General features: G+C 37.2%; 1 protein-coding gene across 4 annotated transcripts in view; it reads left to right on the plus strand.

The window, feature by feature from the left end:
• The window catches only part of PIK3C3 (phosphatidylinositol 3-kinase catalytic subunit type 3), a 74,262-nt gene that overhangs the window by 21,466 nt on the left and 38,425 nt on the right, over positions 1-14,371 (plus strand). For 3 of the 4 annotated variants that reach the window (XM_083817398.1, XM_083817401.1, XM_083817400.1), the window contains exons 12-19: positions 1,185-1,272; positions 2,436-2,503; positions 6,041-6,146; positions 6,982-7,098; positions 8,784-8,915; positions 10,996-11,124; positions 11,422-11,518; positions 12,162-12,226. In XM_083817398.1, the coding sequence (XP_083673524.1) occupies positions 1,185-1,272; positions 2,436-2,503; positions 6,041-6,146; positions 6,982-7,098; positions 8,784-8,915; positions 10,996-11,124; positions 11,422-11,518; positions 12,162-12,226 (802 nt within the window). The remainder of the gene's footprint in view (positions 1-1,184; positions 1,273-2,435; positions 2,504-6,040; positions 6,147-6,981; positions 7,099-8,783; positions 8,916-10,995; positions 11,125-11,421; positions 11,519-12,161; positions 12,227-14,371) is intronic. The other variant, XM_083817399.1, reaches the window with a different exon arrangement.

The following is a 14,371-nucleotide window of genomic DNA, read 5'->3' on the forward strand; positions in this document are numbered from 1 at the left end:
AAATTCTTTCCCCTTTTTAGGGACTGTTGCATATTCAATGTTCTTCTATAATCTGAAGTGGTGACATTTAAATTAAAATAACAAACAAAAAATCCTAAACTTTCACAGAATGTATTTACTGACTTGAGATAGTTTACAGAACTAACATGCTCAATCTAGAAGTTGTGGCCTTTGGCCTTTTTGTGCAGAAGAAAGGTAACTTCAGGAGGAGCAATGACATTGCTTACTTCTGTCCTTACAGAAGGTAGGTTGCTTTCCATGAAGTAGTTTCATGACTCCACTTCTGAATTTCATCAAAGAATATCAATCTAAACATCTGATCAGTCTGAAATGGAAATAAATTTCTTCCTGCTCCTTCAAAAGAACATGTAGGGATAATCCTGTGAATATAAAGTAGCTGCTGGCGGCATACTTTCTATTACTTGGAATCCCAAACAAATGCTGAAATACCTGATTAATACCGGATTAAGGTGCAGACAAATTTGGTTAACAGAAGTCTCCTTCTGAGCTTCATGTGAATATGTATAACAGGTTTCCAAATTTCTAGTATTAAGCTTCAGTGTCTAATCACTTGTGCCACTCATATGTACTCTTTATGTTACAAGATTTCCACTGATCTTACCACTAAGCTATAGATTAGGTGTCCTGGGATGCATGCTGCAATGACGCTCTGACATCAATAGATCTGTTTGATTACTTCCTTTTAGGTAAATTTACTGTGTCATAATTTTACCTAACAAGCATTGGATGTGTCTAGTCTGGTATGTGTGATTGCATTCCAGATCTGAGTGCTTGCAGGTGTTGTGTGTTGGTAATTTAATTGAAAGTGTATTTTTAAAACAAAAACTTATACTGAAAATGTGGATTTGCTAAATTCCCATGAATGTTTGTTTATTTTTCATGGAAGCTGAAACAAAATACTAAGATTGATGTAACCCAATGTTCTTTACAACCATAAGCTGTGTAACTAATCAGACACAGCGATCAAAGCTGCTGTTCATGCAATTTGTTCCAAAACAGAATTGAGAGGGAAGGGTTGAGAGTGTTTTTTAAAGATAATTACCTTACAGTTTTCTGAGTTTATCATGCTGTGGAAGTGAAATGCATTGCTGTTTTCTTGCATGCGCCCTGTCCCCCAAGCAAGAACTTTGAATCATGCCAGTTACATGCTTTTCTTTATGTAGTTCCCAGATCATGACTCCTATTCCATCTGTTTCCTCGCCACCTCTTACCTCTAAAACAAAGGAGCCTGCAGACAATGAGAACCTTGATGTAAGTTGAATGTTTTACCTTGCATTTGTGATATTTGAGACTTCAGTGACTTAATGCTATTTTTACATTTTTGTGCATACTTGCATTTTTCTACTGTATTTTGCTGAATACTTGAAGTGCTCTAAGAACAAGCATGTTAATTAAATGCTTAAAAAATAGCAATAGGTTATCTGAATTTTTCTTACAGGCTGTCTATTTATCTTCTTGGTCACATTACCCAAAACTGGGGGACTAGGCATTGATTTTTTCATAATAACAAACTGTCTTTTAAAGTAGAAAATTACTGCAAAGGTGATCACGTGCTGGTTAGATACTGACAACTATGTGTATTGGAGGTGTTTTAAAGCCTTCCTTTTTTAAACAGAAAACAGTTATCCAAGTATTTTTTAATGCCTGCAATGTGTTCTTCCTGTGCCCAGATTCTTCGGCATTTGTGCCATCATTATAGACCTTAAAGACGCTGTGATTTATATCTGCCAAGGATTTTACTCTTCTGCTTTTAGTAGAAATTGCAGGAAGGAAAATTGCAAGGTAAAGACAATTTGGGGGAGTCTGTTTTTAATCTGGTGTACAGTTAATTGGTCTTTAAACAAAAGATCCATTGTCTTTGTAAATCTTCCTGTTTGGGTCTCAGGACTGCATGGAAATTAAACCTCAAAGGGAGCATACAGGTAAAGATGTTCATTTTTTTTTTGTTGGACTGCTACACCTTGGAAAAGCAGCTAAATGCTGTGTATACTCTACAAATTCATTCTTTATGTTAAGATGTAAAACATCTTAATGGGTTTCAGCTCTTCTGGATGTGAAACAGGTAGCAAATCCCTTTCAGGGTAGATTCGCACACTTGGATAATTGCATAGGAGAAAAGTAAGGTATTGTAAATAGAAAGCTAACATTGAAGGTTTATAGTTGGAAAACATCATGTACTTGTGATATGTTGGTAAATATGCTACCATGATAGACTTTTTTACTTAGTGTTGCTGCTGGAAATGTTTGAAATAAAATTAAAAATATGAATTCAGTCCTAGGTTGGATTGGATTCAGCCTTTACAAAGGAACATCTCTCAAACCTTCATGCATTTGTGTTTTTTCCTTACCGTCATCTCTATGATGTGTCAGACTTACTTTATAATGTAATTTTGCTTTTCTTAAATCTCTCTCAGCAAGACCTTTGCACTTTCTTGATATCACGAGCATGCAAAAATTCCACGTTGGCGAACTACTTATACTGGTATGTTAGAAACTATTTATTCATACTGTATCAATGTGTAATTGAAATCAAAGCTATAATACCCAGAAGGATGCACAGCAATAGATAACTTGAGAATCTTAATTTCAGTCAGGATGAAGTAGTATATTTACAATACGCAGCTGAACAGAATAATCACTAAAAAGAGGACACTGATTTTTAAAGCATAGAAAAAGTGTTTCTCTGTTAGACAAAGTAAGGTGATCTGTAAGGCATTAAGTACAGTGTTTGGGGGGGGGGGGGGAGTCCCCCAAGCTAACCGTATAGTTTTTAAGTTGTCATTCACTTTGTTTCTGGTATTGAGTAGGAAATCAAGTTCATCTTCTGCACTGCTTTTGTTTGCTTTGTGTTTATACTTTTGGCAGTGTTGACAAGAATATTAAAGTTACTTAAATATGTCAAGAGCATACTTTATAAACATTCATAAAGTTGTTAATTAGATTGTGCTAATCTAATTGTTTTTTTAGATTAAATTTGTGGTTGTGTTGTAAGCACAGTCATTGCAGATGTATGCTTTCTTTAGGGGGAACTTTAGTTATGAATAGTTTATGTAGATGGTGAAGAGGTAAAATGTTGTCTCACTTAAGCAATTTTTAGGCATTTAATTCTTAACTAGTCGTCTGCATGCCTTCTGTACTTAATGAAATAAGCATTTGCAGATACGATCTCACTTAAAGAAAACTGAGGTGACTAGAGCTGTACTCCATGAAATGTACTCCCTGAAAGTGTCGATGTGTATATGCATATAAACACACACGAGCATATACTTGTATATGCACATGTATTTTATAACGGACAGCTTCGGTACCTTTCACATGGTTAAAAATGATTTAAATCAAATAATTATTATATGTATCCTTTTAGATTCATCTAATAATTTAAAATATTCATATGCATTAGTATATGCTTATTAGGTGAATTGGGTGTTTTAGGTGGTATAAACTTAAAACTGTTCCTGCTTAAATTTAAGAACCTATCTTGAGAATGACCCAGTCTGTAAATTTCTTAAAATCTTTTGCTTTTTCGGAAATTTGAGATGTGTAATTCAGTAATTTAAATGAAAGATAATTCAAATGCATTACTTACACATTTATGCAAGGGAACTGTACTTTTGTAGTGGCAAATATGATGTTTGACTTCAGAATAAAGATGTTAATAAATGTAAATGGTTAAAATAATTGCAGGCTGAATTGGAGTGTGTAGAAGCCAAATGTTTGACCTAATTAAACTTTCTTCATGAAAATAAATGTCGGTGGATTATATCAACATAATAAAAATGAGCTAAACTCTGCACTTAAATTTCAGCAACTTGTCAGAATCTACAGAATATTTAAAAGTTTCCAGGACTCCACAGTTTTTGTCTTCCAACTGCAGGAACAAACAATAAACAAAAATAAAAATAAAAATCCACCACCACAGAAGAGTCAATTCATTCATTGTTTTCTTTGCAGACATCTTAATCTCAGTGACAAAATACAAATGTTGTAGCCACTGTTTGAGCTGACATAGCCATAAATCCTTGTGGCTGCTGATCAATTGCTTGTTTCATCTATCCAGACACAGGGTGCACCAGAATAATCAATGGAAAAGTACAATGTCCCTTGAAAATCAAACCTCCCTGCTCATTCACTTGTCGTTGTAAAGTTCTCCTATTCTTATACTTTAACAGTGCCTGCAGAAGTCACTGCTACTGCTTTTTACTTCTCCCCCATCTGGATGTATGAGACATTTACCTATGTGTGGAGTATTTCTTCCTCCTTGTTCTAAGGTGGTTTAGAGAAACTGCCCAAATTTTTAGCAAATGAAAAAGGCATGTTTCAATTAATGACACCCTTTTTTCCCTGACGTTTTAGTGCACAGATTTTTTTTAAATGTGTTTGGTTTTTTTGCTAATATTGCAGCAATCTAACTTTGTCACTTTAGTAAGGTAACAGTGTGTAGAAAAAAGTATCAGCAAAGATTTGGAAGTAGTTTCTGGTTATAGATTTTCTTGAGATAATATGCATAAAATACTTTACATGTACCTTAATGTATATAATGCACATTTGTAAATAAAATTAGTCAAATTTGACACAAGCAAAGTTAATTTTGAATCACTTCTAGTAGATTTCTTACATCAATGTGAAAAAGAAAATTCAGATTTTTTTTTTTACATCCAAAATTTAAATAAATTATTTAGTCAGAAGTAGACTAAAGCTGCAGTGAAATTTTTCCGGGATATCTGTCTGTAACTTTCCAAACAGTCCAGGGGTGTGCTGGTCTGTAGCTATTTACTTTCAGATGGATGTGCCTTTCCTACTTTGCCTGTTCTTTTCAGGAGGAAGGAGGTTTGAGTTATAGAACAAGGGAGTTGTTTTTAACTTAAACTATTTACAAGTGATTTCCTTACTTCTCCCTTTTATGATAGCAATTTTCTGGATTATCAGCTAAAATAGAAACCCAGGGTGTTTTGGCATTTATCTCTTACCATATAAAGCTGATTTGAAATCAGTGTAAAACTAAAATGTAACAGCCACCACCACCAAGTCAATCTATGTGGTGTTCATTTGATTCTCATCTGCAGTCAGCATTCTTTAGCACTAGCTGAAGTTATAGAAGGCTCCAAATATGACATTACTAGTTGTTTACAGAAAGTCTTCTATCCATGTGAAAAGTCACCTGTAAAGGAGAAGAAACGTCACTTTTTCAGCTGCAATCAAGACCTCTAATCTTGTCCTATAATCATTCAGCTGCAAAGAAGTTGCAAGTCCAGAAAAAGGAAAAAATAGTTATTAGTGTGAAGTGTGAGCATGCTTATTGAATATGTAGAGCCACTTTTGAATCCAAATGCAGTGTTTGAAAACAGTTGCTAATCTCTACCTTTTTTTTTTTTTAAGTGAGATTGTTTTGCCTGGGTAAAGCTATGAAATATAGTAAACAGAAGGAAGACCTCTGCACAGCTGCTTTTTGTTTGTCAGTTCTGTGAATAGAAATAAGCACAAAAGTGTTTCCAAACTGCTAATTAGCACATCAAAATAAATTGTCAGTGTAACTGTCTGGAAAATTCTAGAAATGAAAACCTGATTTGAAAAGCCTTTGCAGAGCTACTTCAGGATCAATACGGTTTCTTCCACTGTTGCTAATTGTAAAATAAGGAACAAGTAGAATAGGATTTTTTTTGAGGCGTACTTGAATAGCAAGTTTGCAGCAACTATTTTATCTCTGTGCTGTAGAGGGTAGTAGTGTAGTGGACTACCCGCTTTTCCCGTTTGAAGTGTTCTTGTGATTTGGACTTATGTCCTGTCTGAGTGATGATTGACTGCTTCAAGTGAAGCACCTCAAACTTTTATAGGCTGCCCTATCCAAATGGGAATTTATTACTATGCAATTTTGAAGAGGTCAGCTAGTATCAGTCAAAGAACAACTTTATTTTTAACAACTTTACTGTGCACCTGGAGCTAAAAATACAGGACTGCAGTATTTCACTCAAATTGTGCAGTGCCAGAATACAGTATAACTTGAATTGTTTCTGTGCTGCAGGTATGTAATAGTGGAATGTGAAGACCAAGACACTCAGCAGAGGGACCCAAAGACTCATGAAATGTACTTAAATGTGATGAGAAGATTTAGTCAGGCTTTGCTAAAGGTAATGCTTCTGTGTAAGAAAATAGGTGATTCTTTTCTTTTAAAAAGACACAAGTGTCTAGAAAGAGGACAGCTTGTCATTATCATGTATTGAAATCTAGAAAGCTTCTACTTCTGTTTGAATTTTCAGTGATTGTGGTAAAGCAAAGAACAACTATCAAGAAATTTTTTGTCTTATTGCTTGCTCCCATTAATAACATGCTTATTCTGAAATCCTATGCCTTGTATGATCAGTCTAGTTCGCTTCTAATTTGTTTATTAGAAACTTCTAATTTCTTTCCTAGAAATATTTCTTTACCAGTGCAAATTTAGACAAGAGGCCTGTCTTTTGAATCCAAAAGCTGTGTTGTTCTGTATGCCAGCAGCAAAGGGTGCTGTAGCAACAGGAGAAGAAAGCAAAAACAAAAAAGCTTTTGTGAATTTCAGTCTATAATTTTATAGTAGATGCACTAAAATCAAGTGAGACTGTGAATCTTATACTTCATATTAATTCCCATTTTAGGGATGCTGTGTAAATCTGACTCTTAACACTTCATAGAGTATTTCTTGTGCTTGTGCTTATTACCTTATTTTCGTTGTGTATTTTTTTTCTGCATGAATGTTCATAACTAAAATTGTTGATTCAAATTAAAGTGAACTGATAGGTCAGATAATTGATTGTCAGCTCCAATGATTCTGACTGTGCTTTACAGAAAATATCTTTTGAATTGGGAGGAAATAGATCTTTATTCACTTAAAACTTAAAAGCCCAAAGATATAAGAATAAAGAAAAAAATACTTCTAGGTAAAATAATTATTGAACAAATAACTAATTTTGTTTCTTTTAATTCACTTAGGGTGATAAGTCTGTCAGGGTGATGCGTTCATTGTTGGCAGCTCAGCAGACGTTTGTAGATCGCCTGGTTCATGTAATGAAAGCAGTGCAGCGTGAAAGTGGGAATCGTAAGAAAAAGGTAAATAAAGGACTGGAAAACTTACATTGTCAAATTCTACCCAGAAACGAATGTTAGCCTTTCACTAAAAATTCTTACTACTCAAACGTATAACAGATGTCCGTCTATCCTATAACAATTTTAGGTAATTTTAAAGAAACCTAAGAAAGGATTAGATGGGTCAAAGTTACAAAATGTTCTGAAACTTCAGAAATGGAAAAAGAGAAGAGGCCCTTCAGAAATGTGTCAGGGTATTTTGGCTAAAGTAAGGTATAGAAATCATTGAAGTAGTGATTTGAGGGTGAGCGAGTTGCAGAAGATAGGAGAAGGGAGCAGAAGTTGTTGTGATATGAGAATTATCTGTCACGGAGTCACGTAATGGCTGAAGCTGGAAGGCACTTCTGAAGGTCATTCTGTCCTACCTCCCTGCAAGTCTGCCTACAGCAGCTTGCCCAGGGCTGTGTAGTGGGTCTGGCTGGGATGTTAACTTTCCCTGCAGCAGCCCATACAGTGCTGTGCTCTGCAGTTGTAGCTAGAACAGCAGTGGTATCACACCGGTGTTGTCTGCTCCTGAGCACTGCTGGCACAGCATCACGACTCTCTCTAACCCTCCTAGGGGGTGGGCAAAAAAGTGAGAAAGAAACATCACCAGGGCAGCTGACCTAAACCAACCAAAGGGATATTCCATACCATATGATGTCACACTCCACCATAAAAGGTGGAAAAGGGAAGAAGAGGGGAGGGGTGGGCTCCCATTGCGAAAACATCTGTCCTCCTGAACACCAGCTACGTGCATTGAGGCTCTGCTTCAAGGACATGGTCAAGCATCGCTCATTTGTGGGAAGTAGAGAGTAATTTCTTTCCTCTGCACTTCCACACAGGCTTTACTTGTTTTATTTTTTTTATTATTTTTCCCTTTCCCCCTCCCTATTCCCCTTTCCCTTTTTTCCCTTTAGTTAAATTGTTTAATTAATAATAATCTTTCCTTAATTATTTTTTTCCCTTCAATTAAATTATCCTTATCTCAACCCATGAGTTGTTCTTTCCTTTACTTCTTCCCCTCTTCTAAGGAGGGGGAGTGAGAGGGCGGTTGTGGTGTTCAGCTGCCTAGCATGGTAAAACCACCACAGGCTGCTGTCCCGTCACTGGGCACCATTGGAAAGAGCCTGGCTCTGTATTCTTTGCACCCTCCAGTCGAGTATTCATATACATGGATTAAAATGTCCACTGAGCCTTCTCTTCTTTGGACTTAGAAGTCCCAGCTCTCTCAGCCTTTCCTCCTAGGAGAGGTTCTCCAGTCTATTAATGATTTCTGTGGGTCTCTGTTGGACGTTCTCCAATATGTCCATGTCTCTCTTGTACTGAGGAGCCCAGAACTGGACTCAATATGCTAGGCATGGCCTCATCAGTGCGGAATAGAGGGGAAGGATCACCTCCCTTAACCTGCTGTTGGCCCATGTTTAACTTGGTGTCCACCAGGACCACCCTCAGGTATTCTTACATCTCTGTTCTTATTACATATGGAGAATTTTTATTTCACTGCATTTAAAGAATGAAATCTTGATTCTTTGGAATAGTAATTGAAGAAGCTGGTGATTTATTAGTAATAGTTATCTGCTGTTAAGACTTTAACTGTTCATGTATGCCCAATAGTTTTGCTTGGTGGGGGGGGATAAAACACAAAATTTTGATTCTTTTTCTTTTAGAATGAGAGGCTTCAGGCGTTGTTAGCGGATAATGAAAAGATGAATTTAGCGGATATGGAACTTATTCCACTTCCTCTGGAGCCTCAGGTGAAAATTAAAGGGATAATCCCTGAAAAAGCCACACTCTTCAAGGTAAATAATGTCTGAATAGCTGAAATATAAACGAATCTAATGAGCACCAAGCTTAGAAACACCAGTTGAAAGATTGAAAGAGGCTGATGTCGTCAAGGAGAAATCTAATTGTAATGTGCTCTTAAAGTGATTCATTGCTTTTTTCTAAAGCTGATTTCAAATTAATGTGCTAAATTCACAGCAGCTTTTATAAGACTGATATACTTTATTAAATAACCATAATCTACTTTGAAAAAGGTGAAATGTTATGCGCAAATCTTCTTAAGAGTAAGTGGTTCACAAGCCGGAGACATTGTCTCCAAGGTAGCTGAATGCTTCCTAGTTCAGAACTTCTCTGAACCTTAGTCTTTGTCCAGAGGGATCATCACTTATGCTCAAAATCTTACATGTAGCATACCTGTTTTGATTTTTAATCTACATGTTAACATTATTGTACTGCAAAATGAAACTTAGTTTATTAGGGAGTGGGAAGAAATAAGGTGGTCCATTTCATTATGTTGCAGTGGACTGCCAAGTAGATGATGTATCCCAAGTGTAAATAACTCCTTAAATTGAACCAGATCAGTTGCTTGTGATTACATAGCCATTCCTTAATATAGTTATTGGACAGTCAGTATGCTGTTAAAAGGTTTGAATTCTTTTGCTTCATATGCTACTTGAAGTGTAAGTAGCCCATGCTCATCATAAGTTTAATTTCAAGTGATCTAGTTGACTATTACCCAGTTTTAAGATGACCAAAATGTGTTTTACCAGTCAGGTCTCTAGCCAGGAGGCATTCTCTGCTAGTTTTAAAGAAAAGAGGGGAGGAAAAAAGTTCAAGCTTTTGTTGCAACAAATGTGATTTCTAGTAAGTTGTAAGTATGCCTTCTAGTTTCACGGGAATCACTTGTGAAATCCAATAACTTCTGTTTACTTAAAATAAGAGTTGAACATTTTTGATAGTTTTCTGCCACCTTTGGTTCCCCACCTTTGGCTTGTTTCTTTATATAGCTATTACTTACGTAGAAGAGGACCCATCTTCCATTCTATGCTCTTAAAACTTATTTTGAAGTCAGAGATGGTTTTGATTGTCCTGATTCTGAATGCTTTCTCATTTCCACTTAATCTATAATCCTGTGCTACGGGATGATAGTCAGAGGTGAATGACTGATTTTTGGTGCTCTTGGTTATCACATGGCAGCTTTTGTAGGACTATTCAAACAATCATTTTTCTTTTATTTATGGAACTTTTTTTTTTGAAACACTGCATGTGAAAATATTAAACCATATTCTTGATTTTTTAATTGTTTTTGCTTTGAGGGAAGTGACTTGGTCAGTTGCAATAGATGAAATTCATGTAGGTAATTGATCCCTTTCAATCCATTTTGTTCAGAGAGAGAGCAAACAAATTGTTCTTCACAAACAGCAATGTAAAAAGGCATTTTTTTTCTTTTACTAAATAGATTAAGAAAGTAATTAATTAAGATGACTTGCCCCTAGCATTTCTTCAATGTTTATCCTGTAATTGTCTCTTTTTGATCTGGTCAGTTACAATTTGTTTTGTTGTGACCTTTTGCACAGCATTTTTACATCAGTTGTAATTGCACGCATGCAAAACTTGAATCCTTCTGTCTTTTCCTCTTCAGTTGCATGAGGGATGGGGTGGCATGCAGGGGAAGAATGTATCCTTTGTACTTCTTGTTTGGTTTTTCTTCTCTAAACAGTGGAGAACCTGAGTTGTTGGTTTTTTTTTAAACATACCTAGATCACAGTTCTGGTAACTGGAAATGATATGGTCTGAGACCTAGACAGTAGGTAACTGCTTTTAGAAATATTTTAGAATTGCTTCCTTACTGCCAAATTTGAGGAACATTAAGAGACTTCTGGTTCTTGCTGTTATGCTATTTGTAACCGATGAGATTATTCTAAGCTTTTTCCTAACTGAAATTTATATCAGTATCGTATGATCTTATTCATGTTTAGTTCACGTATAGTTAATAATGCAGTAAATAAGGATTTGTATCTTAGGAATCCACTGTAGAAAGATATTAATGTGAACATTGCTGTGAACGTGCTTAGTGGAATAAATTTCCTTTTTCAGAGTGCCTTAATGCCTGCTCAGTTATTCTTCAAGACAGAAGATGGAGGTAAATATCCTGTAATTTTTAAGCATGGTGATGACTTACGTCAAGATCAACTTATTCTTCAGATTATTTCACTCATGGATAAGGTGAGAATTACTTACCCATGTTGTTGTTCTAAGTTCTTGATTCTCCTGGTCAAGAGCAAGACTGGTAGAAACTGTTCATGTGGGTAACATTGCTGTTGATGTTGCTAATACATTCCAGGGTTTTTAGACCTCACTTGGCTTTTTTCTTTATAGACAGACATAGATTCTGTAGAGATCCAAAAAAAAAAAAAAAAAAAGTTTGGCAAACTGGCTTTTGCACATCACTAAGTTCAATGAAGAACTGCGTAGATCACTGTCTCCTGTTTTTTTTTTTAAATTAGCTGGTTTCTGTTTCAGTTTTTTTTTCCTTCTCCCCACTCCCAGCTGTTAAGAAAAGAGAATCTGGATTTGAAGCTGACACCCTATAAAGTGCTGGCAACTAGTACAAAACATGGTATGAATACTTTTGTTTTCTAAAAGTACAGTATTGGGAAGAATTTTCTCCATCAGTTCTTAGACTGTTGTGACATAGTATTTTCATGAAAGATGATTTGTTTAAGACAGCATTCTAAAGAAGAGCTTGTGTAAGAAAATCCTGTCCCACTATAAGTTGTGGAAGTAAACAAGTTGAGTGGCTGTGGTATTCCACAGGTGACTCAAATATCTTCATAAAAGAAACCGGTTATTAACTTCTGAAACGCGTGACAGTCATTTAGACTATTTACAGCATAATCTTTGGTGCAAGCTTGCTGTGTGATCTTGGGCAAATCATGTGAACACTCTTACTGACCTTTGCATGAAGATAGGGGGGAAAAAAGACCAAAACAAAATGAAACTTAACTATGCTTTTAGATGCATTGTGGATAAACATTTAGAAAATGACTGGTTTATTTCCTTTTTCATGAAAATTTGGACAACTTGCAGTTACAACTGGTTGTTAAAGAACTACTGAATTTTGGGGAAAAGTTGGGGAAATTTTTTTTACTATAGAGAAGCAGTTGAATGAAAGCATGTGTTAGTGGTGCCCTTTAATAAAAATGCTTTGTGGAGTAGCTTCAAACTTGTATGCACTGGAGACTTTTTGGTTTGTGTCACAGGTTTCATGCAGTTTATTCAGTCAGTGCCGGTTGCAGAAGTTCTTGCTACTGAGGAAAGTATACAGGTATGTGATGTGTGGTTCTTTAAGTCTTCTACTGGTAACACAGTATGAATTGCAGCCTTAAATCTCACACGTCAGTCTTTACAGTCTCTCAACTGATCTTTACCTACTGTTTAGAAGACAAATTCAAACTTGAAACACATCAGATTTTTTGCTTTAGAAAACACTTAAATCACCCCATGAGTGTATTATGACCTAACAGTAATAACATTGAAATAAAGTGTAGCTCAGTTATGATGTTGAAGTTCTGGCTTTCCCCTGGGCAACTTAGGATAAGAGGAAATTGTTGCTTGGGAGAAGAGACTGGCCCCACCCTGCCTACAGACTCCTTTGAGGTAGTTGTAGAGCGTGGTAAGGTCTCCCTTGAGCTTCCTCTTCTCCAGGCTAAACAGCCCCAGCTCCCTCAGCCACTCCTCGTTAGCCTTATTCTGTAGACCCCTCTCCAGCTTCATTGCCCTTCTTTGGACATGCTCCAGCACCTCAACGTCCTTCTTGTAGTGAGGGGCCCAAAACTGATCACACTTCTTGAGGTGCAGTCTCACCATCACTAAGTACAGAGGGACAATCACATTCCTGGTCCTGCTGGCCACTCTATTTCAGATACAAACCAGGATGCTGTTTGTTTCTTGGCCACCTGAGCACACTGCAGGGTCATGTTCAGCCAGCTATCAACCCATACCCCCAGGTCCCTTTCCATCAGGCAGCTTTCCAGCCACTTTCCCCCATTGTGTAATGTTGCAGGGGGTTGTTGTGCCCCAGGTGCAGGACTCGGCACTTGGCCCTGTTGAACTTCATACACTTGGCCTCAGTCCACTGGTGCAGCCTATCCAGATCCTCCTGCAGAGCCTTCCTACCCTCGAGCAGATGAATACTTGTGCCTAACTTGGTGTTGTCTGCAAACTTACTGAGGGTGCACTTGATCCCCTCATCCAGATCATTGATAAAGATATTGAAGAGGACTGGCCCCAGTACTGAGTCCTAGGGCACACCACTAGTGACCGGCTGCTAACTGGATGTACCTCCATTCATCCCAACTCTTCAGGCCTGGCTACCCAGACAGTTTTTTTTACCTAGCGAAGCGTACACCCATACAAGCCACGAACAGTCAGTTTCTCCAGGAGAATGCTGTGGGAAGTGGTGTCAAAAGCCTCACTGAAGTCAAGGTAGACCACATCCACAGCCTTTCCCTCATCCACTAAGCGCGTCACTTTGTCATAGAAGGAGATCAGGTTCGTCAAGCAGGACCGGCCTTTCATCAGCCCATGCTGACTGGGCCTGATCACCTGGTTGTCCTGTATGTGCTGTGTGATGGCACTCAAGATGATCTGCTCCATGAGCTTCCCTGGCACCAAAGTCAGACTGACAGGCCTGTAGTTAGTTCCCTGGGTCTTCTTTCTGGCCTTTTTTGTAGATGGGTGTCAGATTTGCTAGCTGCCACTAGGCTTGGTACCTTGTCAAAGCAAACGTGTTAATGTTTTCTAGTTTAAACAACTAAATAGCTAATCTGTGTAACTTCTGAAGTCTGTTTCCATGTGTGGTCGATGTGTACTTTGTGTGATTTGATTTGGAGCAAGCTTTCTTTGATTATAATGGAATTGAGTAGGGATATGTAATTGAATAATGACACACAACTCCTGATAGCTTCAAGCACAGCACCAGTTAGGTTGCAGAGCTTACTTAGTTGGTCAGGATAAACACAGATAAATAAAACATACCAAGCTTCCATATAAGATACGTAGACACAAATAGTGACAGAGCACTGAAATAGGCTCTCAAGAGAGGCTGTGGAGTCTCCTTGGAGATCTTCAAGAGCTGCCTGGATATGGACCTGAGCACTGTGCTCTGGGTATTCCTGCTACAGCAGGGCAGTTGGACCAGATAACCTCCAGAGGTCTGTTTCAGCATTAACCATTCTGTGACAATACGTTCTGAATGAAAACACAGCATATTTATGTTGCATTTAGTTCATTACGTTACCTTTTTTCACATTTTTATAGCTAATACTGAAGCTTGCATTTGGTCATAATGCAGTAACTGGGAGTCAAAATAAATAGTTACACCCTTCTGTTAACTATATACATTTGAAAACATGGAGATATATGAAAAAAAAAAACACTAATCTCTCCAATTGTACAGTGACCAACATAA

The sequence above is a fragment of the Anser anser genome (assembly GCF_964211835.1).
Source record: "Anser anser genome assembly, chromosome: Z".
In the NCBI taxonomy this organism is placed as follows: Eukaryota; Metazoa; Chordata; class Aves; order Anseriformes; family Anatidae; genus Anser; species Anser anser.